This window comes from Sus scrofa, chromosome 3, assembly GCF_000003025.6.
Source record: "Sus scrofa isolate TJ Tabasco breed Duroc chromosome 3, Sscrofa11.1, whole genome shotgun sequence".
In the NCBI taxonomy this organism is placed as follows: Eukaryota; Metazoa; Chordata; class Mammalia; order Artiodactyla; family Suidae; genus Sus; species Sus scrofa.
In genome coordinates this window covers 39,450,323-39,477,802 of record NC_010445.4, presented here as the reverse complement: position 1 = coordinate 39,477,802, position 27,480 = coordinate 39,450,323, and the positions used below count along the sequence as shown (strand labels likewise).

The following is a 27,480-nucleotide window of genomic DNA, read 5'->3' as shown; positions in this document are numbered from 1 at the left end:
CCTAGTCGGATTCGTTAACCACTGAGCCATGATGGGAACTCCTAAAAGGCATTTCTTGATCTTTCTTCTTTCATTTTTTGGCCTCCCCACAGCATGTGGAGTTCCTGGGCCAGGGATCAGATCTAAGCTGCAGTTTTGACCGGTGTTGCAGCTTTGGCAGCCCTGGATCCTTTAACCCAATGTGCCAGGGTCCGGGATCGAACCTGTGTATTGGTGCTGCAGAGCTGCCATTGATCTTATTGCATCACAGTGGGAACTCCTTATTTAGTCAATCTGTCTGTCTGTCTATCTATCAATCTATCTTTTTACGACCACACCCAAGGCATGTGGAAGGGGGTCATGCTAGGGGTCTAATCAGAGCTACTGCTGCCGGCCTACACCGCAGCCAAAGTAATGTCGGATCTGAGCCGTGTCTGTGACCTACACTGCAGCTCACAGCAACACCAGATCCTTAAACCACTGAGCAAGGCCAAGAATCAAACCTGCAGCCTCATGGATATTAGTTGGGTTCGTTACTGCTGTGCCACAACAGGAACTCCCTATTTTTAATTTTTTAAAAAAGCAGTTAAATTTTGTTGTAACCAGGCGCCAGCAAGTTATATTTCATGTCCTCATGACCCCTTAGCAGACCCTGGGAAGGTTTTTTGTTACTGAGATTGCAGGTTAGTATTGGTGTCAGTATCTCTTCATAGTTTGGGGGGAACATTTAACAATCTTTATTATTTCTCAGTTGTTTTTATTTTTATTTATTTATTTATTTTCAGTAAGCAAGCAAAGTTTTTATTAAAGGAAAGCAGATAGCTCCCAGGGTTACTGGGAGAGGGGAGAAGAGCCCCCTGTCTCTATTGTCCTGTAGGGATTTTTATTCCTTAAAGTTGGGGGTGGGTGCCAATGTGAGGTCCAGCGAGATGTGGTCTCCCGTTGGCCTTATTCAGTTACCGGTATCAGTCCTTATCCAGTAGGGTCCTGGAGGGGGAAGTGTCCTCTAAGTCTCATAGTTTCTTTGTCCTTTTCGTCCCGTAAACTGAGTCACAGGGGATTAGAGTTAACATCCATCTGGGTGTCTCAGTTATTTTTAAAAAAGCATATAAAACAGACATTTTCCAGAGTCGTAGCCCAAGACCTGCCCACCTCCAGATTTTTGTGTTCTTCGTTTCATGAACAGGAATATCATCAGCACTCTTGAATCACACTCAGGTAGCTCTCTGTTATCTGAGAGAGTTCTGCCTGTCTTGTGGTATTTTTCCTTCTCAAGCAAAGAGATGCATGTTCAAAGCCGCCCTCTGCTGAGTTGGAGGCCCCATGTGGCTGTGGCCAGGCCAGGGGCTTGCTGCAGGCTCAGGAAGGCCTGAGCACCCGTCTCCCAGGAGGGCACAGTCATAGTCTGTGCCTTTCTTTCTTTCGTTATTTATTTCTTTTTGTCTTTCTTTTTTAGGGCCACACCCATGGCTTGTGGAGGTTCCCAGGCTAGGAGTCCAATCAGAGCTATAGCCGCCGGCCTGCACCACAGCCACAGCAATGTGGGATCCAAGTTGCATCTGTGGCCTACACCACAGCTCATGGCAACGCTGGACCCTTAACCCACTGAGAGGCCAGGGATTGAGCCTGCATCCTCTAGGATACTATTTGGGTTCTCTAACCGCTGAGCCACGATGGGAACTCTAGTAGTCCGTGCCTTTGGAAGGGACAGATCTGCTTCTGTCGTCTCTGAGCTGAGCCCAGGGTGTGCTGCAGCTCCTCACGCCGGCAGGGCTCCAGAGTAATGAGTCTTTCTTGCCTGGACTTTGTCAGGAAACCGCGTGTGAAATTTGTTTCCTTTTCTTTTTTCCATTTAGGAAGTATGTCAAAATACAAATAAGAAATGCCATGTTATAGCTCACTCATGTTCCCAGCATCATCTTAATGAATGTTAAGTTTTGCTCCTTTCAGTTTTGTTTTTTTTTTTCCTTTTTAGGGCTGCACTCTGGCATTTGGAGGGTCCCAGACTAGGGGTCACATTGGAGCTACAGCTGCTGGCCTACACCACAGCCACAGCCACGCCGGATCCTTAACCCACTGAGTGAGGCCAGGGGTCGAACCCACATCCTCATGGATACTTTCAGGTTTGTTACTGCTGAGCCACAGCAGGAACTCTTGTTCTGGATGACGTATTCCTGATGTTGAAAAGCCTTGGCTGAAATTTGTGTCATCCTTGCGCCAGGGAAATGCCCGGGAAAGCACTGTGAGCCTGGAGGCTCCTTTCTGGCACTGTTGGGAATCCTGCAGCCTTTGGTCTCAAATTGCATCTGCTCCTCTCAGGTCTTTCTTATCATTCCTGAAATCCTTTTTGGGGGGTTGGGGGTGGGCTGGGGGCTGTGTCTGCAGCATGTGGAAATTCCTGGTCCAGAGATCAAACCCACGCCACAGCAGCGGCCCAAGCTGCTGCAGTAACAATGCCAGATCCTTAACCTGCTGTACCATAAGGGCACACCTGACTCCTGAAATAGAGACCACTTAAAATTAGGTTTCCAGGGGAGGGATGGAGGCCAAGAGGCAGTTCCTAGGCTGGATCCCAGGGCAGGATCTTCACGTGGAAGAGCCTGGTGCCGGAGGTGGGGAAGCCTGGCCTGCTGCCGCCCGGCCCCCTGAGGATGAGGACTCAGGCAAAGTGGACGACACATCCTACCTTACTCACTGGGGAAGGGGGCCGTGAGGAGATCTGCAGAAGTCACACAAGAGAAAGGTGGCAGAAATATCTCTTTCAGATAGGATTCCATTAAATACTGGTACTCTCACAGTTTTTTCTTCCTTTTTCCCACTTATGTGACGAGTGCGTGCTCCCGGGGAGAAGCTTGGCCTTGCATGAATGTATAACCCAGAGAAGGCAAGGCCTTTCCCAGCCTGCTCCCCTTCCCTCCTCAGCGCCCGCGGGCGGTTCACACAGGTCCCGTCTTCCACAAAGGGCTCTGAGGTCTTTCCACTCGAGTACACACAGTCCGAACTCATTCTTAGTAACTGCAGGGTGTTTGACACAGGGCTTTTCTCATGAGCCTGGGGAAGAATTCTGGAACGGATTATATCGCACAACTAGGGGCCAGGTGAACCTGGCCCGGGCCTCCTGAGCCCTTCCCGGGAGTCCACAGGTTTTCATCTGCTCTCTGGTCCTCAGCTGTCCCCCGTGGTGTCTCAGGGAAGGCCTTTGCCCCACCTGCCAGTGGTGGGGGCCACCCCAGCTCACTGCCAAACTGAGCTCTCAGGCCTTTGGAAGCTGGCATCGGGTTGTGCCCAGAGCTGCTCTGGAGACAGGTCTTTGCTGTGTTGTGTGGTGCTCTGTTGGTGCGCTGCCCCCAAGGGGAACTGAAGAATCGGTGCTCTGGAGAGGGCACAGCACAGAGAGTGGTTGTATCCTTTGGGGGCCCCGTGTGAGGTCGTCTCCTGTGCCCTTCCTCCATGGCGGGGGTAGTATTGACAGCATCCGAGAGTGGCATCAAGTGAAACGTATGCTAACAGTTATTGTAAATTCATGGTGGCCTTTCGCAATTAATACACACTGGGGACATGTCCTTAAAGTTACTTTTTAAAGAAATTTCCCAGTACACACCATGTGGAGGTATTATTTGCTGCTGCTTCCTGCGGTTTGGTGAGGGTTACACTAGTCTTAAGATGTTCCTGAATATATACTTCACTGCATCAGGGGGACTCTTGGCAGCTGATTAGGAATCTTCTGGAAAGAGTTGAGAGATGCATGTGTTTACTTTAACTGTTAGAACTTATTAACTTGGTCATTGATGTTCAGCTGCATTTGTTAGCACAGGACCAAAAGTACTTAAATGTGGAGTTCCCGTTGTGGCTCAGTGGTTAACAAATCCGACTAGGAACCATGAGGTTGCGGGTTCGATCCCTGGCCTTGCTCAGTGGGTTAAGGATCCGGCCTTGCCGTGAGCTGTGATGTAGGCCGCAGATGTGGCTCGGATCCCGAGTTGCTGTGGCTCTGGCGTAGGCCGGTGGCTGCAGCTCTGATTAGACCCCCAGCCTGGGAACCTCCATGTGCTGTGGGAGCAGGCCTAGAAAAGGCAAAAAGACAAAACAAAACAAAAGTACTTAAATGTAGTTTCAAGGCGGGGGCGGGATAGCCTCTGAGGTTGGTTGCAGGCTGGCTTGTCAGACGCGATGCCCTGGTTACATTGGGTGTTTTTTTCTTCTCTTTCCCCTTTTCTTCCCAAACCAGGTTGTTCTGGCCCGAGAACTGGCAACCTCAAGGGAATATGCTAGTAAGTACTACCTCCGGGGAGCTGGGATGCTGCCGTGTCTAGGAGGCAGGAAGCGTGCACCTGCGGGTATGCAGCCACCTGGCTGCCCCGTCCCTGAAGGTTCTGTGCTGATTTCAGGGGACAGGACCCCGTGGGCCTTAGAGGTCCCAAAGCTGGTGGGTGTGTTTTGTGAAAAACTTTAATTTGCCTCTGTTACTTTTCTGAATTGTGTCTTCAGTATTTTTCTCAACCATTTCCATTTGTAGTAACCTGCTTCTCTTTTAAGTTAAAATTCTAGAGAAACGTCACATTATCAAAGAGAACAAAGTCCCATATGTCACCCGAGAAAGAGACGTGATGTCACGCCTGGATCACCCCTTCTTTGTTAAACTTTACTTCACATTTCAGGACGACGAAAAGCTTTGTATCCTTTGAGCAGTTAGAGCCTTCTGATATCACGCCAGGGACCCTTTAGTGTTTGGGAACTGTGCCTCCACTTCTCTTTTCTCAAGTAGCCCCTTCCCTGGGAGGGAGAAGGGGAGCATATTCTGAATACGAATGAATTCACACACTTCGTTGGGGAACCCCTGGGACTGTTGACATCCATCCCTGGAGTGGCGCTTTCTTCAGGAGGCCTCGTCGTCATTTTTGAGATCTTCTGGTTGGAAGGCATTGTATTTGAGAGATTTCTGTTCTAACACTGCTGTTGCTGATTAGTTACAGGCATCCCCTCACTCCTTTAACCAGCGTCCCCGTGGTGTCTGTCAGGTGTTGAATGCGGAGCAGGGAAGGAGAGAGCAAGAATGAACTGGGCCTCTGGGGCTCCTGGGAGGCGGCACCTCTTTGGCCCAGGGGTGTGGGGTTTGACTGGAAGGGACATTCTACTGGCTCGGCTGCCAGGTGAGAAGTCCAGGGAGTTGCCCACAGCAGGCAGGCCTCTGCCTGTGCTCCGGCCTCCCTCCGCCCTCCCCGTGGCTATCTGGCTCTGCGGGGCTGAGCAGACTGCTTCTCCAGCAGGCACATCACACCCTGAGGAGCCTCTGCTTTACTCGGAGACATCTTGGGCTCCCTGGCTTCTCCTTTGATCCCTGGAGCACCGTCATCTTTCTCTTTTTGGCTCAGGGTTCCAGGAGACCCAGGGGCGCTGTGGCAGTCAGCGCGGGCCGTAGCTGTATGTACCCCTTGTCTCTGGGCCGTTCTGCGTGCAGCCAGGCCGGCCGCGTCTCCCCAGCCCCTGTGCTGCAGTTGCTCTCCCAGCCCGAGACCCTCAGCCTGCGTTGGCCTGGAGAGTCCGCCTGCAGGCCCAGCAGGTGCTCCTGCTTGACGATGGGGCTCGAGCTGCTGAATGGGGCCCAGAGCATCTGGCCCTCGGCCTCTGCATCTCTTCTTTTCCTCCTGCCCTTAGTTCTGCAGGGCCCCTTCCTCTCATCCCACCCCCTGCAAAGTGTGGCTTCCCCAGCCCCCTGTGGATGGGGCCTGATCGTCACCCCTTCCCTTCGCTCCACACATAGTCCTCCTGGGTTAAAACGGCGCTCCGTTCTTCTCGCCTTTTAACACCGGCTCCTCTGCCCGCTGAAGGCGTTCTTCTGTTTCCTGGCAGTGCTTTTTGAGTGCTGGGTGATGGGAAGGTGCTGGTGACGAAGGGAAGGTTCTGCCTTACCAGCCCCGCGTTTCCCTGGAGGAGCTGGATTTAGGAGCTGGTTGAGGCCTGTGTAACAGGCCCTGAGGGAGCCAGAGTGGTAGTGCCAGGTAGGGGCTGGGAGGTGGGCGTGTCGGAGCCGCTGTTTAACTCGGGGGTCGTCAGCCAGAGACCTGGCCCCAGCGGGGTGGGTGAGCTTACACGGAGGTGGGCGAGGGGGCTGGGCAGAGGCCAGCTTCTTGGGCCCTGGTGTCCCAGCAAAAATTTAGGATTTTCTTCTAAGTGTGGTGGGAAGCACAAGAGGGTCTCCAGCAGGACAGCCGTTTGTTGCCCTCGGGCTGCCGTGGGGAAGGCTCTCGTGGGTGAGCTGGGAGCACAGAGGCCAAGCGGCTCAGAGCCTGAGTGCACAGCGGTCCTGTAATTGACGCCTTGCTTGTCCTTACTGCCCTCCAAAGGATGGGCTGCTGGGTGGGGCCTGCAGAGGAGAGAGCAGTCAAGTCGGCAAGCGGATCAGGGATCAGGGGCGGGGGGCGGAGACCCGGCCAGAGAGCGCCGAGCGGTCCCGGCCCATGGATTGGCTCCCATGCAAGGAGCCGTCAACATGGCAGTTTGCGGGTGTGCAGAGGAGGCGCCGCAGCGGGTGTTTCCCAGCGTTTGCCCTGAGAGGGAGGCGGTAAAGTGGTCTAGTAGCCAGGGGCCTATGGGGCGGGGAGCTGTGTTCCTCGTGTGCTTGTGGTGTTCCGGAACGTGCGCCTCTCCACTGAGCCCTGTCTGCTGTCACTGCTCACCGAGCAGCCATCGGGACCTCCTCAGGACATCTGTATCTCACCTCCGAGGCCATCTCCATGTCTCGTCCTCCTGCTCCCTGGGACCCATGTGGCTGCTGCTCTCTGAGCCTGTGGGCTGTCTCTGCCTGGTTTCCTGGAGTGCGGGGCCTGGTCTTCCTGCAGGGCCCGAGGGTCTTGTGCGTGGGGAGGCTCCGGCAGGTGGCATAGTTGCATTCCTCTTCTCCCAGCGTCCTGTGCGGTAGCATCAGACACTCAGAGGCTGGATGAGTGAGCCTGCTGTCTAGTTGCTGATGGGTTTGGCCCGAATAACGCAGGTGGAGAGCATTCTAGGTCTTTCCCCAACGGTATCTGTTGCTTTTGATCTCTTAAGACAAATTGGAAAGCCTGCGAAGGTTGAAGGGCTCACTCAGCTCTGACAGAAGTGAGACCCAGGGCTTCTGCCCCCCTGGAAAGCCGTAGTGCCGTGCATTGTGCGGAAAGATAAAGGAAACCCTGTTGGAGGCAAAGCCCGGGGTGCACACCACCCTCCCTTTAGCCGCACTCACCCACCTCGGAGCCCGGGAGCGACTGGGGGATAACCCACAGCAGGACGGGGGAGGCAGAGCCTGGCGACCCCCTGCACACCCTGGCAACAGGCATGCAGATCTGGGAGGGGCCTTCTGGGCGCTGGCAGCCTCTTTTCTCTCAGCAGCTTCATCTTGACCGGCCTCAGTGCCTGTTTGCAGGAGAGGCACTGAGCTCAGAGAAGCTCTGGCGCAAGCCCCTGCCCCTGCTCAGGTGCGGTGCCAGGCTGACCGGAGCCAGCCGGCCGGGTCGCCTCGCCCTCCGCAGCGATGAAGCTGAGGGTTTCGGTGGCTCCTGCTCAGCCACTCTGTGTTCCTCCTCCACCTCCCACCCGCTTACCCTCGTGTGTCCTCTCTCGCAGGGTGGGGACAAGAGCAGTGCACTAGACCGCAGGAGGCCGGGCGCCAGTCCTGTCCCTCCTTGGCTTTGTGACCTTGAGTCAATTGCCTAACCTCTCTGGGCTGGGTTCCTCTTTAGCGCTCAGAGTGTGGGCGTTGGACGCATCAGGCTCTCAGGCTCCGCTGCAGGCCAGGGGAATTTACCTGCTCCGCAGAGAGCAGCTCCTCTCGCTGCCCTGGAGGGATGGGTTCCAGGCTGTGAAATGGACCAGGCGGGTCTGCAGGAGTGTTTCTAGGGGAGGAGGAATGCGTATGGTCAGAGAGAACACCGGCTTGACGCCAAGATCCTTAGCATCTGTCGTTTTTAAAACCTGTGGGTCATTTAGCTTCACAGCCCAGCAGGGAACTAGAAGTGTCCCTCACACAGGAAGCAGGAACTCGGGGGTGTGGTCAGATAAGGGGCAAAACCTGTGGAGCTGGAAGAGGCCCTGTGGCCACAGCTGTGGCCGAGCCTCTCACGGGGGCTGCGGGTTTCTGGGAGACTGCCCTCCTAAGTGGTGAGGCTCTGCGCCTGGTCCAGGTCCAGGTCCAGGTCCAGGCGGGGCTCCGGCCTGGGGTTGGGTGGGCCAGAGTCTGCGGGCCACTGGCGAGGAGGCCATGGACAGCAGCCTCCCCCGAGGAGGGGTCAGAGCAGGGTGGAGAGGGAAGGGGCCCTGGCAGGGACCCCCTGCCAGCCCTACGAGCAAAGTTGGTGTTTTGCTTCAGGTTCCTGTAAAATTTGTTGATCTGGTTGGGGGGGCTTGGGTGGCCACGGGTGGGGCCGGATCAGAGGCAGGTTTCCTGGTCTTCACGGTGCTGCAGCTGCAGGCTCCTTTCTTGGCTGGAGGTGGGGTGCCTTGGCAAACAGAAGAAGGGCGGGACACTGAGCACGGGTCAGCCCTCCCCCCCGGGAGCCGCTGCTTAGGGTGGGTGAGGACTTGGGCCCCCTGTCCCTGGGAAGCAGCGGTAGACTTCCGTTAAGAGGCGCAGATGTTCAGAACGTCCAGGAGGAAACAGTTGTGTGGGATCCACTTGTTGTTCTAACAGATAGTCCTCTTTGGAAAAGGGAGACTAGAGTAAAACCGGCCACACTGCAGTGGAGCCTGGGCGAAAGCTGGCTGGTTTCCTCAGTCTCTCCCCAGTGGGGTCCCATAAATAGATTGAATCCAGAAGTTAATCAGATGGTATTTCTCTTACTAAACTTGTCGCTTTGTGCTCGGAAGGGAGCGTTCATTTGAGAACCCCCCACCCCCTTTTTGGTCTTTTTAGGGCTACGCAGATGGCATATGGAAGTTCTCAGGCTAGGGGTTGAATCGGAGCTGCAGCCACCAGCTTACGCCACAGCCACAGAAATGTAGCATCTGAGCTGCCTCTGCAACCTGCCCTGCAGATCACAGCAACACTGGATCCTTAACATGCTGAGCGAGGCTGGAAATCAAACCTGCATCCTCATGGATACTAGTTGAGTTCTTATCCCGGTGAGCCACAGCGGGAACTCTGAGAAACCTGTATGTGAATTGACTGTTGGCGCAGCAGGTGGAGTCTGTCGGTGCAGCTTTGGGGGCTGTTAATGACAAAAGTATTTGGGCCACAGGCCGTGACCATCATTTAGTGGCTTCCCTTCCACGGAGCCCACAGATGTCTTCTGGGGATGGCAGGGTCCAGAGGGGCAGTTGGCCTGGGAGGCATGTGCTTTTGTATTTTTGGTGAGAAGGCCACGCTCAGACCCTGTCCTGGAGCCAGGCCAGAAGTCCCAGCAGAACCCGTAGCCTCGGGCTGCCCACGGCAGGGCAGTTAACTCAGGCTCCATGTACGTTCCCTTTTCATTAATTAAAAAGATTGCTCCTGGGCTGTTAGGGTTCGTTTAAAAGAATGACTTTTGCTCTTTCCCTTAACTATAGTATTTAGATTTTGGCCTTAGTTATGCCAAAAATGGAGAACTGCTTAAATACATTCGCAAAATCGGTTCGTTTGATGAGACCTGCACCCGATTTTACACGGCGGAGATGGTGTCTGCCCTGGAGTACTTGCATGGCAAGGGCATCATCCACAGGTACCAGCCGGGCTGCAGGCTCTGTCCCCAGGCCAGGCGTCAGCTCAGGTCGCTCTCGTGGAGGGCGGGATATCTCGTTGTAGAAACTAAGCAGACGGAGACCCCATCACCCTGACGGAGGCGTGTGGACCTGTAAACAGCAGAGGACGTTGGTCAGATGTTGTTGCCAATCTCATGATTCTCTTCTCCGTCTTGACGGTGTACTTGTAGGTTCTACATGTACTTATTTCAGGTCTCATTTTCCCTGATTTTTCTTTTTTTCTCTTTTTTAGGGCCGCACCCGCGGCATATGGAAGCTTCCAGGCTAGAGGTCGAATCAGAGCTACAGCTGCCAGCCTACACCACAGCCCCAGCAACGCGGGATCCAAGCCATGTCTGCGACCTACACCACAGCTCACGGTAATGCCGAATCCTTAACCCACTAAGCAAGGCCAAGGATTGAACCCACGTCCTCATGGATACTAGTCAGATTCATTTCCCGCTGCGTCACAACGGGAACTCAAGCATGATGGTTCGATGTATATTTATTTGAAATGATTTTTTTTTTTTGTCTTTTTTCTTGTCTCTTCAGGGCCACACTTTCAGCCTATGAAGGTTCCCGGTCTGGGGGTCGAATCAGAGCTGTAGCTGCCAGCCCACACCACAGCCACAGTAACTCAGGATCTGAGCTGAGTCCGCGACCTGCACCCTAGCTCACGGCAACGCTGGATCCATAACCCACTGAGCTGGGCCAGGGATTGAACCTGCGTCCTCATGGGTACTAGTTGGGTTCGTTAACCACTGAGCCACGACAGACACTCCTCTTGTGAAATGATTACCACAAAAGGTTTAAAGTCTATAGGTTAAAAATGATAGATTATACTTCAATTAAAAGCTCATTAAAAGGATAGATGTAGTTATGACGTGATGTAATTTCAATGTCCTCGTCATATGTGATTGATTTTTGTTCAGTGTTAACTTTAGGCTTAAGATCATAGATATTAATCTGGTCTTCTGGTTAAGATCATAGGTATTAATCCGATCGTCTTGTTTTTGGCCAAATTTAGAGTCTGTGATAATGTTACTGTTTTAAATGTATCGTCTCAAATGTAACCCATCTCCTTTCCCAGGGACCTGAAACCAGAAAACATCTTGCTAAATGAAGACATGCACATCCAGATCACAGATTTTGGAACAGCCAAAGTCTTGTCCCCAGAGAGTAAGCAAGGTGCGTGAGCGCTTCATTTCAGCAGCTCGCGGCTGTCGGTGCTCAAGCTCAGAAACAGCCTCCCAGGAACTGTTGGGTCGCATCGTGCTGCTCACTAGTGACAGCTGTTTCTCCTACCTTTGTTCTTGTAAAAGGGATGCTGGCGTTTTCACAGGGGAGGCCCCGCCTTTCAGCAGCTCTTGCTGAGGGCCCTGGCAGCTGGGCAGCGGGGTGGCGGGTGTGTGCCTGGTCTGCTTGCTGCAGGGGAGGGGGCTTCCTAGGCTTCCTGGGTTTGGGCCTCTCGGCCAGGCTGGGGCTAGGTTGCCAGGCGCTGTCTGCATGTTGTCACCGGCCCTTGGCTGCCTGCCGGGGCTCAGCCTCCCTTATCATCTTCCTAGAAGATGTGGGGGGGGGGCCCCACAGTTGTTCCTGGGGTCCCATGCAGGGGTGTCCTGCAGTGGGGTCGGCTCCCAGCTCTCCCTTCCTGTTGGCCTCAGGGTTTTACCAGGCGGGGCGGGGCTGTACACCATTGGCCCTGTGTCCCAGTGCCCGGCGTCGGCCTGTCTCCTGTGCGCAGCGGCCAATGACGTACAGAGACTCACTGTGGTGGCCCAGGCATGCCGATCTTAGTGAGTTTCTGTTGGGTTTCAGAATGATGGGGCTGGTTTTTACCTGCTGGTCAAGGGCATGTTTATAATGGCAGACCCCCATCCCCTGTTCCTCTGGGGTGTTTCCTAGATGGCTTAGGAGCTGCGCCAGCTCCATTTCCTTTTTTTTTTTTTTTTTTTTTTTTTTTTTTTTTTTTTTTTTTTTTTGGTCTTTTTGCTATTTCTTGGGCCGCTCCCGCGGCATATGGAGGTTCCCAGGCTAGAGGTTGAATCGGAGCTGTAGCCACTGGCCTACACCAGAGCCACAGCAACGCAGGATCCGAGCCGCGTCTGCAACCTACACCACAGCTCACGGCAACGCTGGATCGTTAACCCACTGAGCAAGGGCAGGGACCGAACCCGCAACCTCATGGTTCCTAGTCGGATTCGTTAACCACTGCGCCACGACGGGAACTCCGGCTCCATTTCCTGAGGAGGAGTTGCTGACTTGGGTCAGAAGAGAGCCCTGGGTGTCTTAGCCTCGGGCATCTCGTTGCCCTTCAGGTGTCTGTTGGATGGAAATCCAAAAGTCTGGGAGTAGAAAGAATGGCAGTTTAACCCCTGAAAATTCTCAGGTGTTGGGGTAGAGAGAAGATAAAGCCCTTTATGGTGAGGTTTGGGGGAATCTGAAGGCCACTGTGTGAGTGAACAAGTGACCTTGAAAACGAACCTCGGGTGCAGGGACACAGGTGATTTTTGGCGCTCCCCTGACCCGGGAGGCTGCTGGCTACCTGGTGTGGAAAAGGGGCACGGTGAGCACAGGGCAGCGTCAGGGAGAGCCTCCAGCGCGGGCGGCCTGGCCTTCTCCGCCCTGGGCTTGAACTGGGGCCTGTTTAACGACAGCGTGTTGGGCAGCTGCTGGGCAGCACCTGGGCTTTGCTTGTAGCCACGATGGGCAGAGATTGTCCTGTGCTGCTGGAAGGTGCCCGCTGGCTTCCCTTCTGCAGGGTGCCTGATCTTTCTTTTCCAGGCCTTTCCAGCCCTGTGTTTTCAGGCGGAGGGTTCTTGTCCAGGTTCTGTCAGTTAGTGCTTTAATCTCTGCACACACACTCATTGAGTCATGGTATCTTAGATTTGGGACCTTCTCTGAAAATCTTTTTTTTCTTTTTCTTTTTGGGTCCACACCTGTGGCATATGGAGGTTCCCAGGCTCGGGGTCAAATCAGAGCTGTAGCTGCCACCCTACACCACGGTCATGGCAGCGCCAGATCCTTAACCCACTGAGCGAGTCCAGGGATCGAACCTGCGTCCTCTCTGGATCCTAGTCATCCTCTTGGATACTAGTCAGGTTCTTACCTGCTGAGCCATAAGAACTCACTTCTTTTGAGAATCTTGAAACACCTGCCCTTGAGGGGCTGAAGCAGAACTTGTGATCAAGGAAGGCGCTCTTATTTCTTCATGAGCCTGGTCCCGCGTGCCTGCTTTTGTGACCCTTCCCACCCGTGCGGGGCTCTTGCCTGGAGGCGCACCTCCCAAGCTGCGGGAGAGTCCCTTGGCACATGGGGAATGCACAGACCTTGACCTGCTTGCTGGATTCGCTTCTGTTGGGTCGCAACAGTGTATTGGCCGGTAGGCCGTGGCCGTGGTCTAGCCGTGCATTGGTGTGTGTGCCGTGGCGTATCTGAGGTGGCCCAAGATGGAGGTGAACCAGGCAGGAACCTCTCTGTCCCTGAAAGTTCCCGTCAGGCTGCTGGGCATCTCGTATGACCTCCTGCGGAGACACCCCAGCGTCTGCCAGGCCCGTCAGTCGTGGGAGTCGCCTACCTCAGCATCTACTTGGTCCTTTTTTCTTCACATGGATTTCCTGCAGATCTGATATTTGCCCCAGGCTAGTCCTGTTGCCCTGTAGCCATTGAAAAAAGAGAGAGAGAGAAGAATGTAAATGAGCTTTTAAAAATCTTTCTGGAAGCTTTAACATAGTAAAACAGGGAGAATGACTTCTCTATGCCAATGAGTTGGCTTTTTTTTCCATAGAGGATAAGGGGAAAACATGTATAATTATGTGAGTGAATAATTTTGGTGACTTGCTCTCATTTCGTTTGAAGTGGTTTAGAATCTTAGAGTTTATTCCTGCTTTTTAAACTTTTGTGCAGAGATGGTTTCCTCAGAATACCTCAGAGCTTCCAGAAGGAAAGGCCCAGGTTTCTTGGCTGTGCTTCGAGCATGTTTTGCCTCCTAGTGAGAAGCAGGTTGTCTTCTCGGACCCCTGTCCCGGTGGGTGGCTCCTGGAAGGGGGTAAGCCCTGTATCCCCCTCACTGCCCCTCGTTGGGCGGAGGGCCAGGTGGGTGCTAGCAGGGCAGCCATGGAGGGACCTTCCAGCATAGAGGACTCATGACTGCTCATCTTGCACAGGGGTTCCACACAGACAGCTGCTGAGGGCAGCTTCACCATAGGAACTAAGCCCCTCATCTGGGGCTGTGTCCCTGGCCTCTGTCCTCTTTGCGAGAAGCTTGGGGAGCTCAGGGTGCCCCAGATGTTCAGCCTTGTGGTTCGTGTCTGGAAACCTGTCTTGAGCTGGGCAGGCCTTTCTGCGTGACATGTAGGAGGAAGGGTCGGCAGGTGGGAGGGGCTGCTGGAGAGGCGGCCGAGCAGGGCGGCTGCAGAGGCGGAAGCACCATGCCTCCAGCCGCACCCATGCAGTGCCCCGCTGGGGATGGCCGTGGTCCAGACCCTCAGACTGGCGTTGACCCCCCCCACCCTGGTGTGCTGTGAACTGGAGACCCTCTCTCGGCCTCTGCCGTGCCACCATCTACACTCCAAGCACAGCTCTCAACCACCAGGAAACAGTCTCTTCCATGGTGGTGGTTATTTAGTCATAGCTGTGATGCGTGGAGTATTGTTGCTTTTAAAATGCAGAATAGGAGCTCCCTTTGTGGCTCAGTGGTTAATGAACCCGACTAGGATCCATGGGGATACGGGTGTGATCCCTGGCCCTGCTCAGTGGTTTAAGGATCCAGCGTTGCTGTGGCTGTGGTGTAGGCCGGCAGCTGTAGCTCTGACTGGACCCCTAGCCTGGGGACTTTCATTGCTGTCGGTGCGAGCCTAAAAAGCAAAACAACAAAACCAAAAGCAAAACTCAGAGGACCTGGTATTGTAAAAATGCAAACCACACTTGTGACCTGATTCCCACCATCATTGATTTGTTTTCCCTGTAAATATTTTAGTATTTATCAAGAAATTATAAAGCTACTTTATGGAGTTCCCGTCGTGGCACAGTGGAAACGAATCTGACTAGGAACCATGAGGTTGTGGGTTTGATCCCTGGCCTTGCTCAGTGGGTTAAGGATCCGGTGTTGCCGTGAGCTGTGGTGTAGGCTGCAGATGCGGCTTGGATCTGGCATTTCTGTGGCTGCGGTGTAGGCCAGCAGCGGTGTAGGCCAGCAGTTGTAGCTCGGATTAGACCCCTGGCCTGGGAACCTCCATAGGCCGCGAGTGCAGCCCTAAAAAGACAAAAGACAGAAAGAAATTGTAAAGCTGCTTTAAAAACAAAAACAAAAACACGACCATATGATCATGCCATTCTTTTTTGCTTTTTAAGGCTGTACCCTCGGCATATGGAGGTTCCCAGGCTGGGGGTCAAATCGGAGCTGTAGCTGCTGGCCTACACCACAGCCACGACAACTTGGGACCTGAGCCACGTCTGTGACCCACACCACAGCCACAGCAACACCGGATCCTTAACTCACTGAGCAGGGCCATTGATCAAACCCTTCTCCTCATGGATCCTAGTCAGGTTCGTTTCCACTGAGCCACAATGGGAACTCCACCATGCCATTCTTGTACATAAAAAAATTAATACTAATTGCTTAATCTCAAAGTATTCAGTCAGTCAGTCAGTAACCGTGAGGACGCAGGTTCAATTCCTGGCCTCGGTCAGTGGATTAAGGATCCAGCGTTGCCATGAGCTGTGGTGTAGGTTGCAGGTGTGGCTCGGATCTGGTGGTGCTGTGGCTGTTTTGTAGGCTGGCAGCTGTAGCTCCAATTCAACCCCTAGCCTGGGAACTTCCGTATGCCAAGGGTACGGCCCTTAAAAAGAGAAGAAAAAAAAATTTCAGTCACTGTTAAATTTCCAATCATAATTTCACATCATAGTTTTTTGGTGGTTGTTTCTTTGAATAAGGGTTCAAAGAAAGTTCTCAGATTGAGCTTAGCTAATTTGTCTTTTAAATTTCTTCTAATCTATAGTTTCTTCTGCATCTTTATTTGTTCCCTTGCAGTCCGTTGAAGAAACCAGCTCGTTTGTCTTAGAGTCTCCCAGCATTTTTCGATTGCGTCTCTGAGGAGTCCTGTAACATGGCCCTCTCCCCTCTGAATGTCTTGAGAACCGAGAGTTGGATGTGCCTGTTTGGTCATGTTCAGGGACCGTCCTCGGGCCCCACGGGCTGGTGTGTGTGGTGTGCTCTTCCTCAGGAGGGATCCAGCCTCCAGCCTTCTCTCCCTCTGCGGTGGCAGCAGCCCTGTGCAGCCGTCTGTTCACTAGGGAAGGCAGAGCGAGCATGGTCCCGTTCTTTCAGCCTCGAGCGGGAATTCTTCTTGTGGAGGAAAAACAGGGTCAAGGCTTGCTTCTTTCCACTTTGTTTGCAGCTTTGGAAAAGCATGAATTGGTTCACAATCATTTGCCAGTGATGACCAATTTATCAAAAATATTATTACCCCACCTCACACCGTACCCACAAGTTAACTTGGGTAGATCAAAGGTCTGAATGTAGGAACTGAAACCATGACACTCTTGGAAGAAAGCTTAGGAGTGCATCTTCATAACCTCGGCTTAGGCAGTGGTTTCTTCGGTACACCTCGAAAGCACCATCAGCCAAACAAGTTTTAAAACTCTTGTGCCGGGATACCATGAGGAACGTGAAAAGACAGCTCATGGGGTTGAATAGGAAAAGATTTTCAAATCATATGTTTCATGGACTTATATCCAAGAATATCTAGAAAACTCGTAACGAAACAAATTTTTTTTAAACAGGCAAAAGATCTGAATAGATTTTTTTTTTTTTGGCCACACCTGCAGCATATGGAAGTTCCCAGGCTAGGGGTTGAATCAGAGCTGCAGCTGCCGGCCTACACCACAGCCACAGCCACAGCAACACCATATCCAAGCCTTGTCTGAGACCTACAACCACAGCTCATGGCAACGCCGGATCCTTAACCCACTGAGCAAGGACAAGGATTGAACCCTACTGGTCGGGTTCATTTCTACTGAGCCACACTGGGAACTCCCTGAATAGACATTTCTTCAAAGAAGATAAACAAATGGCTCATAAACATGTGCTGAACATTATTACAGAAATGCAAATCAAAGCCACAGTGAGATACCACTCTAAACCCTCTGGACTGGCAATGATCAAAAAGAAAGACGGCAGAGTTGCTGCGGTGGCTCAGCAGAAAGGAATCCGATGAGTATCCATGAGAACGCAGGTTCGATCCCTGGCCTTGCTCAGTGGGTTAAGGACCTGGCGTTGCCATGAGCTGTGGTGTAGGTCCCAGACGAGGGTCAGATCCTGCGTTGCTGTGGCTGTGGTGTAGGCCATCGACCATGGCTCTGATTCAACCCTTAGCCTGAGAACCTCCATATGCCGCACATGTGGCCCTAAAAAGACCACACATGCACACAAAAACAGTGACAAGTATTATCAAGAGTGTGGAAAAATTGAAGCCCTCACATTCTCCAGGTAGGAATGTCTAATGATGCAGTCACTTTGGAAAGTCTGGCAATTCGTCCAGAGTTTGAGCTTAGTTACCTTATTCACCTTAGTTACCTCAATTCAGCTTCTAGATATATATCTAAGAGAATTGAGAACAAATGCTTACTTAAAAAGTTGCACACCAGTGTTCACAGCAGCTTTATTTGTAATAGCCTAGAAGTGGAAGCAACTCAAGCCTCCTTGAGCTGATGAATGGACCAACAGAATGTGGTCTGTCTGTACGGTGGAGATCATTTAGCCTTAATAAGGACTGAGGTTCCTGTACAGGCTGCAGCATTTATGGAAACATCCTGCTGGGCGAAAGCCAGCTGGGATTTGGATGGCGACTATGCTGATTGTCCCGGTCCGTTGGGGGAGTTTTGCCGTCTTAACAGTGCGAAGTCTTCCGATCCTTCAGTGCGGATTGCCTTTCTGTTTGTTAGATCTTTTGCCATTTCTTTCAAAATTCTTTTGTAGTTTTCAGCGTATAAGCTTTGCACACACACACATACAAAAAAAAGCTTTGCACTTCTTTTGTGAAATTAATTCCTAAGTGTTTCATTTTTGAGGTTATTGTAAATTGTTTAATTTTCAGATTATTCATTGTGACTATATGGAAATGCTGTTTGCGTGTTTCTTTTTGGTCTTTCTTTTTGATCTTAGGTCTTGCAGCCTTTATGGTCGCTCCTGTGGCACATGGAAGTTCCGGGGCCAGGGATTGAATGCGACCCATAGCTGTGGCACCACAGGGTCCTTTAACCCACTGTGCCACAGTGGGAACTCCAGTTGTAATAGTTTTTTAGTGGAGTCCTTGGGACTTTTTACATGTAGAATCATGCCATCAATGATTAGAGATAATTTTACTTTTCACGTTGGATGCCTTTTATTTCATTTCTTTGCCTGATGACCGTGGCCAGAACCTCCTGTACAGTGTTGAATGGAAGTGACGGGAGCAGGCGTCCCTGTCTCGTTCCTGACCTTGGGGGCAAGCTTTCAGCCTTTGGTCCTGAGGGTGATGGTAGCGCTGATGTTTTCGTAGTTGTCTTCATCAGGTTGAGGAAGTTCCCCTTTGTCACTAGTTTGCTTTGTAATTTATCATGAAAGAGTGTTGAATTTTTGTTAGATGCTCTTTCTGCGTCTATTGAAATGGTCATTTTTTTTTTTTTTGTCCTTTATTCTAACGGTGTGTGTAAGATAATGACTGGTTTTATGCACCGAACCACCTCGCATTCCTGAGGTAAATCCCACTTGGTCGTGGTGCAGACTCCTTTTTTCTTTTTTCTGCACACTCCTTTTTTTTTTTTTTTTTTTTTTTTTTTTTTTTTTTGTCTTTCTGCCTTTTCTTGAGCTGCTCCCGTGGTATACGGAGGTTCCCAGGCTAGGGGTCGAATTGGAGCTGTAGCCACCGGCCTACGCCAGAGCCACAGCAACGCAGGATCCGAGCCGAGACCTACACCACAGCTCACGGCAACGCCGGATCCTTAACCCACTGAGCAAGGCCAGGGATCGAACCCACAACCTCATGGCTCCTTGTCGGATTCGTTAACCACTGCGCCACATGGGAACTCCTGCACACTCCTTTTTATGCGTTGCTGGGTTTGGATTGCTTGGCTTCTGTCCGAGAGCCTTTGCACCTGTAACTTTGCAACGAGCGGGGTTGTCTTCCGACCTTAGGAACACTCGGCCCTCTTTCCCACTGGCCCCGCAGTCTAGCTTACAGATCCGTGGTGGCTAGGCCCCAGGGTGCTGCTGCTTGTTTGTTCGGACCACTTTAAAGGTGGAGACCACAGCCCAGCCTGAGGCCCTTCTTCCCCTTCACCTTGACCTGTAGCCTCCTGTCAAGTGGCTCAGGGGCACGAAGGAGGCAGCACTGGCCAACGGGGGTCACGGGCCTGGCTTCCCAGTGGCCTGAGACGGCTGACCTTCCACCGACCTCTGAGCGTCTGCGGGAGGGGATGGGTGCAGGACGGTAACTAGATTATCTCTGTTCAGTGCTTCTGTGCCTCATGGTAGTCCTGCATTTGTTCTTCTGTTTTTTCTTTTTTCTTTTTTGGCTGTACCCACGGCACATGGAAGTTCCCTGGGCCAGGGATTGAATCCACACCACAGCAGTGACCCAAGCCGCTTCGGTGACAGGTGACAGTACCAGGTCTTTGACCCACTGGGCCACGAGGAAAATCCTATCTCTGGTTTTCTTCCTTCCTTTTTTTTTTTTCTGTCTTTTTGCCTTTTTCTAGGGCCGCTCCTATGGCATATGGAGGTTCCCAGGCTAGGGATGGAATCAGAGCTGTAGCCGCCCGTCTACGCCAGAGCCACAGCAACTTGGGATCTGAGCCACGTCTGCAACCTACACCACAGCTCACGGCAACGCCAGATCCTTAACCCATTGATTGAGGCCAGGGATTGAACCTGCAACCTCATGGTTCCTAGTCAGATTCGTTAACCACTGCGCCATGATGGGAACTCCTCTTCCTTCCTTCTTTCCTTCCCTCACTCCTTCCCTTCCTTCCTTCCTGTTCCTCTGTCATTTCTTTCTTTCTTTTGGCCACACTGGTGGCGTGTGGAGTTCTAGGGTCAGGGAGGGGACCTGAACCACAGCAGTGACTGTGCCGGATCATCAACCCCTGAGCCAGCAGGGATTTCCTCTCCGTGGTTTTCTAATGCACCCCGATGTTACATTTGTGAAGATGAAGAGGAGAAAATTACTTGTTTTCACTAACCTTTCAGTAAAATTGAGCGTTTCCCTCAGTTGTGAAAGTAGCAGCAAACATCTGTGTCATCAGATATCACAGATGTTTTGGAAGTTCCTGGGTGGTGCAGCAGCTTTAGGATCTGGCGCTGCCGCCACTCTGGTGAATGTTACAGCTACAGCATGGGTTTGATCCCTGGCCCTGGAACTTTCACATGTCATGGATGTGGCAAAAAAGAAAAAAAAAAAAAAATCTCAGAAACAATGCACAATTTTTCTGAGGAACAGAAACACCGAACAGGTAGGGTACCCAGTGCAGACCTGGCCCCTGAGGGATCCGTGTTGTCCTGCAGTTGGTACTAGGTCTGTCCTGAGGGTCAAGGGCCAGAAACGGAATGGCTGGGTCAGAGAGGGGGTCTCTAGTTCTCTGTGGCTTTTGGTGCCAATGGGAAATTTGCTCCCCCAAAGCCACACCCTCTCCCCTTGCCACCAGCAGCAGGGTGAGCTTTTGCTCCTCAGACCCTTGCCATGCTGTGTGTATTCCTTCTTTTTAATCTTTGCTGATTTGATGAGCTGTCATGTGTTCATTGGCATTCCTTTGATTCGTTGCTCGAGTTGGATAGTTTCATTTGATTTTGGCTCTTGGTTTGTTTTTTTTCCTCCCATGAATCCCCTCAGTGTTCTTGGTCCTCTCAGGGTCCTGGCAGGATGCCAGTGTGGCCACAAGCCCTTACAAGAGAAGGCTCACCCAGGTGACCCCTTAGAGGCAGCAGGGCCCAAGGAAGCTGGATTCTTGGAGTGGGAGTATGAGCCCCTCAGCCTGGGACGGCAGGTGGGAGGACCAGCATCTGAGGGGGGTGAGTGCAGTGTGCGGGTGGCCAGGAGGAGCACACCCCCACCTCTCTCCTGCCTCCCCCCGGGGTTTCCTGCTGACTCCAGGGTACAGAGAAGGACAGGGACCACATCTGGGAACACGAGGGCAGAGGCAGCATTCTGGCTTTGGCTGTGTGGAGGCATCTGTGTCTGGAGGCCCCCGTACTTCCTGCGTAGCGGTAGGAAGTCTGCCCACCCCTACCCCTGCCTCCCTACCCCACCCCACCCCTGCCTACCCCACCTACCTACCCACCCCACCTCTTCCCACCCCTACCTGCCCACCCCACTCCTCCCTACCCATCTCAGGGCTGGCACGTGGGAGGCTGTTGGCCTCCAGAGCCTGTCTCCCGCAGACCGTCGCTGAACTGGATGTGGCCATGAGCCTATATTTCCTTTGTACTTTCATTCTGGTGTTGCGTTATTTATAGCTGTATACTCTGAAGGATTTCGTAGACAAAGCACAGGTCTGTTGCGGCTTGCTGCAGGTAGCTGTGTCTTGTCAAGTGAGTTTTGAGTCGACCCAAGCCCAGGTGCCCTAGACAGAGCCCTCAGTCAGTGCAGGCGAGAGCGTGCGTCCCCGCACTGGCCTGCCGCGTATCAGGGTGCTCAGCTTAGAGAGGGGAGACGGGAGGTAAGGAGCTGCGAGCCATCCTCCCTCCCCTCCCTCCCCTCTAGAACATCCCTGAACTACAGGAGCTGCCCTGCGGGGCTTAAGGCTGGGGGTGGGGTGGCGGGCACTGTCCCAGTGAGGGTGCTCAGCCAGGTCCCTGGGGGCATCTGGGCTTGGCAGAGTCTTGGCTGTGGGGTTGTCTCGTGCCTTCAGGGTACTTGGTGGTATCTCTGGCTTCTACCCACTTGGGGACAGCAGCCCCTGCCTACCCCTTGTTGTGACAGCTGGACATGTTGCCAAGGGGCCTAGTTGTCCACAGCTGAAATGGTGGGGCCACCAAGCAAGACCCTTCCAGCAGGTGTCACTTGGTGGTCATGGTGGTGTTTTTTGTCTTTTTAGGGCCGCACCTGTGGCATATGGAAGTTCCCAGACTAGGGGTCGCATCAGAGCTACAGCTGCCAGCCTACACCACAGCTCACAGCAACGCTGGATTTCTAACCCACTGAGCAAGGCCAGGGATCGAACCCACATCCTCATGGATACTAGTTGGGTTCATTACCACCGAGCTACAGTGGGAACTCTGTGTTACTGCTTTGATCGCTGCCAGATTTGGGAGGTGATCCAGAAGGGCTGGAGGCCCTCGGCAGTGGTGGGTGTGTTTGTGTGATGTTTTACCCAGTACACCTTCCAGGTTGCTTCAGGGAAGTTTGTCCGCAGAGACACGTAGTTTCCAGGCCAGTTATTAGAGGTGTGGAGAAAGGGGACAGCTTGGTCTGTAGAAGGTGGGCCGGGTAAAAGGGCCGTGTGTGTCCGGAGCAGAACGGTGTTGGACTGTGGCATTGGGCCGTCCACTCGCGCTGGGTTGCTATTCCAGGACCTGTTGGTGGGAGGGGCTCTGAGCAGGACCAGAGCCTTGCTGGCGGCCACTCAGAGTGGGTTACAGAGTCTGGGGACGCAGCACAGGCGTGGAAGGTTGTGAGAGGCAGTTTGCTGCCAGGACCATGGGCATCACCAGGGAATCGGTGGAGGTGGCGCGATGCTCCACGTGTTGCTTCGAGAAGCAATTTGGCCTCAGATGGCGGGTGGCTCTCCCGTGGAGTCCATGAGCCTGTATCCTCTGGTCAGGGAGAGGGTCAAAAGCCCCTGCTGTGGCCATGATGCCAGAGGAGGCCTACGGGGGATGCCTCTGGGCTGACCAGTGGGTAGGCTGCCTGTGCCCGTGGGGCTGCTGTCCGGGCTGCCCAGCTGCTGAGGAGCCACTAAAGGGCCGTAGGCAGCAGTGCCGCCTTTCTGCGGTGACGGGTGGGTCCACCAGCCAGACCCTGCAAATCTGCAGTTGAACTTGGCGCATCTGTTGCCCATCCTTTGTTGTGAGGGAGGGTATCCCCGCCTGCAAGGCAGCCTGCAGGAGATCCAGTCCTTTCCAGATTCTGTGCATGTCTGGGGCTGTTTTAGGCCCCGCAGCCTAAACAGCAGTGAAGAAACAGACGAGACCCCTCAAAACACACCTAGCGGACAGCGCTGAGCGGGTGCGGCTCAGGCGTGAGGGGAGCCGTGCCGTGCCGGAGAATGTGCGGCCCCGAGGGCCCAGGAGGGGGATCCTGGCAGTCAGGGCGGGTGGCACTGAGCTGGGGACCTTTGAGCCGGGCCTGGGGCGGGGGGAGGCTGCAGGCCTCGGGGAAGGGCGTGCGAGGGGAGGGCCCTGGACGGGAGCGTGTGGGCTCGCGTCCTGGGAGCTGAGCGCTGACTGTGTCGCGACCTGGCTGGAAGCACGGTGTCTCAGCATGACCTTCTCCCTCTTCCTCTTCCCATCAGCCAGGGCCAACTCGTTTGTAGGAACAGCCCAGTATGTTTCTCCAGAGCTGCTCACAGAGAAGTCGGCCTGTAAAAGGTAACCTGTTTTCATCTCGTTCATTACTTCTCTTTTCTCTAAAGTAGCCAGTGCTTTTTTTTGAGTGGAGTTAATAGTCCCGAGAAATGCCTTTCATGGCCTTTCTGTAGCCAAGCCTGCTTAGGAAGAAGTCAGCCTTTCGCCTTTTAACCAGTATCTTTCCTTTGATAACCTGTGTGTTACTTTATTGTTATGACTTACACTCCTTGGGGTGGTCGTTGCTTTATGCTTTGAGATTTGACCTTGTTCCTTTCAGAACAACTAACTATTGCAGAGGAGTGTGGCTGGCAGGTGTGTGTTTACACAGGGCTTCCTGCTGTGTCCCAGAGCCCTGCCTTCCTTGGTGCGGAGTCTGGCTCAGGTCGCCTGGCTGTGGCGGCAGCTGCAGGTCAGCTGGGGTAGTGTGCTCTGCACAGTGCAGGACGGACCCAGAAGGCAGTGTGTGTGGGAGGGGGTAGGCCTGGGCCAGGGGCCCGGCCAGCACTGCAGGGGGCAGGCCTGGTGAGGGCCTTGGTGGAGGCCTCGGTTGTAAAAATTAGAAGTGCAGGGGGCTGTGGTGTTCTGTTCACAAGAGCAGAGGTTTGGAGAGCGGACAGGGGTCGGTGGCAGGACAGCTGGGTGGTGGAGGTAAAGAGGGTAGGGTGCTGCTGACCAGGAGCTGGAAGAAGGCTGGGGAGCAGGTGGAAGACAGAGGTGGGGGTGACGAGTTCTCTGGTTGAAGCTTTTCTTGGGATTCTGCCTGCCCTGGGGCAGATGTTCTGCTCAACCCACTGGCACCATCCCTGGTGTTGACAGAGGGCCACACAGTCTGTGCCCAGACTGCCCGAGGCAGCAGAGGCACGGCAGCTCTGTGTCTCTGAGCCTGACAGCTTTTAGACACTTCCTGGGGTGTGTGGCCACGGGGCACAGGCATGATGACGGATGGGCAGACGCTCAGAAAAACTCAACTTGGGCATCTTAGCAGTCCCTGGGTTCTTGTTTTTAAAGCTGATCGAGCCAACAGACTTTGAGCTCTTACTGTGGGCCAGTGGCTGCTGTAAGGTCAGGGCTTCCCCGCTGGGACAGCGCTCCCACTAAAGGAGCATCTGGCCTTGTCTAGACATGGTGTTGCCGTCACAATGCGGTGGGGCTATGGAGGGAGCAGGTGGCAGCCATCCTGCAGGGTAGAAATGGCCCCATGGCATGTCCTCAGGGCCCAGGTGGAGAAACCCTCTTCCAGGCCATGGGTGCTCTTGGCCGGATTCTCCAAGTATATGTCCCTGCTGCCTAGGAACGAGCTTCTCCTCGCCTTGGGGTTTTCTTTTAGGACGAGGAAGCCCTTTAGCTCCAAGCTGCAGTGAGAGAAGGGAGACACAGCGTGGCTGCCAGCACGCGTGTCCCTGCCTGCCAAACAGAGATAGACGGGAACCAGAGCTGGCTGTGTATCTTTGTATGCTTTTAATTTCAAAGTCATAAGATACTTATTAAAAATAGTTAAGAATTTTTTTCTGATTCTGCAGATGATAAGCTATTCATTGTAAAGAATTCCTGGGTAATACAGAGAATAAAGGAACAGAGAACACTCAGTCTCCAGCCCACTTACAGTGACAGATGATGATTTGATATCTTTCTTTCCAGCTATTTTATGTGTGTTGACATGTAATTTTTATACAGCTGAGCCGCATTGAAAATCATCCTGTTCCTCGTGATTATATAGTGAACAGTTCCCTGGGTCACCAACACTGTTGGCGGAAATCGCCCGTGTGGTTTTCTAGCATATGAGTTTATTGTCGCTCATTGAACCTTTCTCTTGTTGTTGAACATGGAAGTGGTTGGCATTTATTTGGGGCAGTCTGTGCGCCTCCTGTCCTGGGCTGTGGGGGGCAGAGTCCCGTCGGTGCCCTCCCCCCCACTGCCGCCTGTTCAGTGGGCGAGTCCACTGGCAGTGCCAGGGCTGCCCCAGGTCCCTCTATTTGAATTTCAAGAAGTAGAATGACCTGGTTTAACTGAGCATTTAAAAAATCATTAATACAGGAGTTCCTGTCCTGGCGCAGTGGAAATGAATCCGACTAGGAACCGTCAGGTTGCTGGTTCCATCCCTGGCCTCGCTCAGTGGGTTAAGGATCCGGCATTGCTGAGAGCTGTGGTGTGGTTTGCAGATGCAGCTCGGATCTGCTGTTGCTGTGGCTTTGGTGTAGGCCAGGGGCCATAGCTCCAATGAGACCCCTAGCCTGGGAATCTCCACATGCTGCAGGTGCGGCCCTAAAAAAAAAAAAGACGAAAGACAAAAAAAAGCACTGTCTTGTTTAAGTGCCAGGAGGCACAGGAGGCAAGGCCAGACTCACAGGGGATGTTCGTTTAGGAGAAAGCAACTCTACAGATGCACACAACTTCTTGAATTTCATCCTGTTGCAGAGAGCCTTCTCCATTCAGCAGTAAATCTAGTCAGTCTACCAAGATAATGTCACTGTGTTTAATTTTGTAAGGAATACAATAGCACTCTCATATTTTGGTTTTAGTTTTTCAATAAAGTTTTGCTATGGGCTACTTAAAAAAAAATTAAAAAATAAAGAAAATAAAAACAAAAACAAAAAATCATTGGTACAGCTTCTGGGGAAGTATCCAGAGGCATTCACCATGGCCCAGTGGTTGATGTTCCGTCGTAGGCGATCCTACAACACAGCCTCTCACAAAACCAGGCTGTCCCGAACCCCTGGGGATAGAATCATTTACCTTTATACCAAGAAGGCCGGGAAGGCACCAAGATGTGCACGTGGTGTGTGCCCAGGCCGGCTTCGAGGAGTCCGTGCTGCGGGGCCCAAAGTTCTTCCGAGATTGTCTAAATCGAAGAAACACGTCAGCCGGGCCTGGGGTGGTTCCGTGTGTGCTGAATGTGTCTGTGACAGGATCAAGCAAGTGTGCTTCCCTTATTGAGGAGCAGAAAATCGTTGTGAAAGTGTTGGAAGCACCAGCACAGAGTCAGAAAGCTAAATAAAAAAATGAAGCTTTTTTTGAGTAATAAAAAAAATCAAAAGCCAAAAAAAAAAACCAAACAGAAAAACATTGGTACATTCTGCTTTCCAGAAATGTTATGTTGGCTTCCCCCTTTAGTTTTCATTGTATTAAAAAATGTTTTGGGGAGTTCCCGTCATGGCTCAGCAGAAATGAATCTGACTAGCATCTGTGAGGATGCAGCTTCGATCCCTGGCCTCTCTTAGTCGGTTAAGAATCTGGCGTTGCTGTGGCCGTGGTGTGGGCTGGCGGCCACAGCTCCAGTTTGACCCCTAGCCTGGGAACCTCCATATGCCGCAGGTGTGGCCCTAAAAAGTGGGGGGGAGTTTTAAGTAATGAGAAACCCGCTGAAAGTAAGCCCTGTAGCTGGTTCTGCTGGCAGCCCCACTCCTCAGAGTTGACCCCATGAAAGCAGCAGAGGCAGCCCCACCCCCGGCCCTGTCCCTGCCCTCAGGCTGCTTCCACTTGGGAGGCCCCTGCTTTGCCTTCCCTGGTTTCCCAAGGAGCCCCCCATTTTCACTCCACTAATGGGAAGCGTAAGTAGTCGTTACTGACTGGACTGTATGTTCCGTTTTCACATGCCATTTTCCCCGTGTGCGTGTGTGTGTGTGTGTGTTGTGACTCGCTGTTTCTGATTTGTGACATTTTAACGCACATCACATGCTCTGTCTTTCCGGGCCTGAGATCTGGGTACGAGGACAAAGCCTGCCCTGAGGCCCAGGGCTGTAGTTGGCCTGTTGTCTCTGCCCATGTCCTAGCGGTTCTCTTGCAGAATGCCAGGCTGTAGCCTCTTCCAGAAACTTAGCGTATCCAGCAGCCTGTGAGCCCTGCGTACCTCTTGGGCTTGGGGAGGCAGCTGGCCGTGCGGGGCGAGGTGCAGCTTCATGCTCTCGTGGGGCTGAGCTGGAGGAGAATGCAGACCGTGCCGAGGAAATAAAGCATGCAGAGCAGGCAGATGGCAGCTGTGAACTCTGAGGTGCTGAGTGGAGAGGGTGAATGAAGCGGGGTGCCGGGAGGGCCGTGAGGGGAGCAGCCCCTTCAGTGTCCCTGCCAGCTGTTCTAGAAGGGCCTCGGGGACATTCAGAACCACGGTCTGTTGCTCTTAAAATGTGAAATGAAAGTGTTTGTGGTGGAGGGGCAGCCCTTGGCACAGCGCATCCAAGAGGGGAGAGAGAAAGCCTGCTCCGTGCACACCCTGGGCACTGGGATTTGGCTCCTGGGTGTATGTGAACCTGCCTTTGGGTCCCGAGGGTGAA

General features: G+C 52.9%; 1 protein-coding gene and 1 pseudogene across 1 annotated transcript in view; both read left to right on the top strand.

Annotated features, from left to right (window-relative positions):
- The window catches only part of PDPK1 (3-phosphoinositide dependent protein kinase 1), an 82,696-nt gene that overhangs the window by 34,821 nt on the left and 20,395 nt on the right, over nt 1-27,480 (top strand). The window contains exons 3-7 of the mRNA XM_021086751.1: nt 4,208-4,250; nt 4,516-4,653; nt 9,506-9,650; nt 10,760-10,857; nt 23,158-23,233. Of these exons, the coding sequence (XP_020942410.1) occupies nt 4,208-4,250; nt 4,516-4,653; nt 9,506-9,650; nt 10,760-10,857; nt 23,158-23,233 (500 nt within the window). The remainder of the gene's footprint in view (nt 1-4,207; nt 4,251-4,515; nt 4,654-9,505; nt 9,651-10,759; nt 10,858-23,157; nt 23,234-27,480) is intronic.
- On the top strand, nt 23,240-26,260 carry LOC102160979 (annotated as a pseudogene).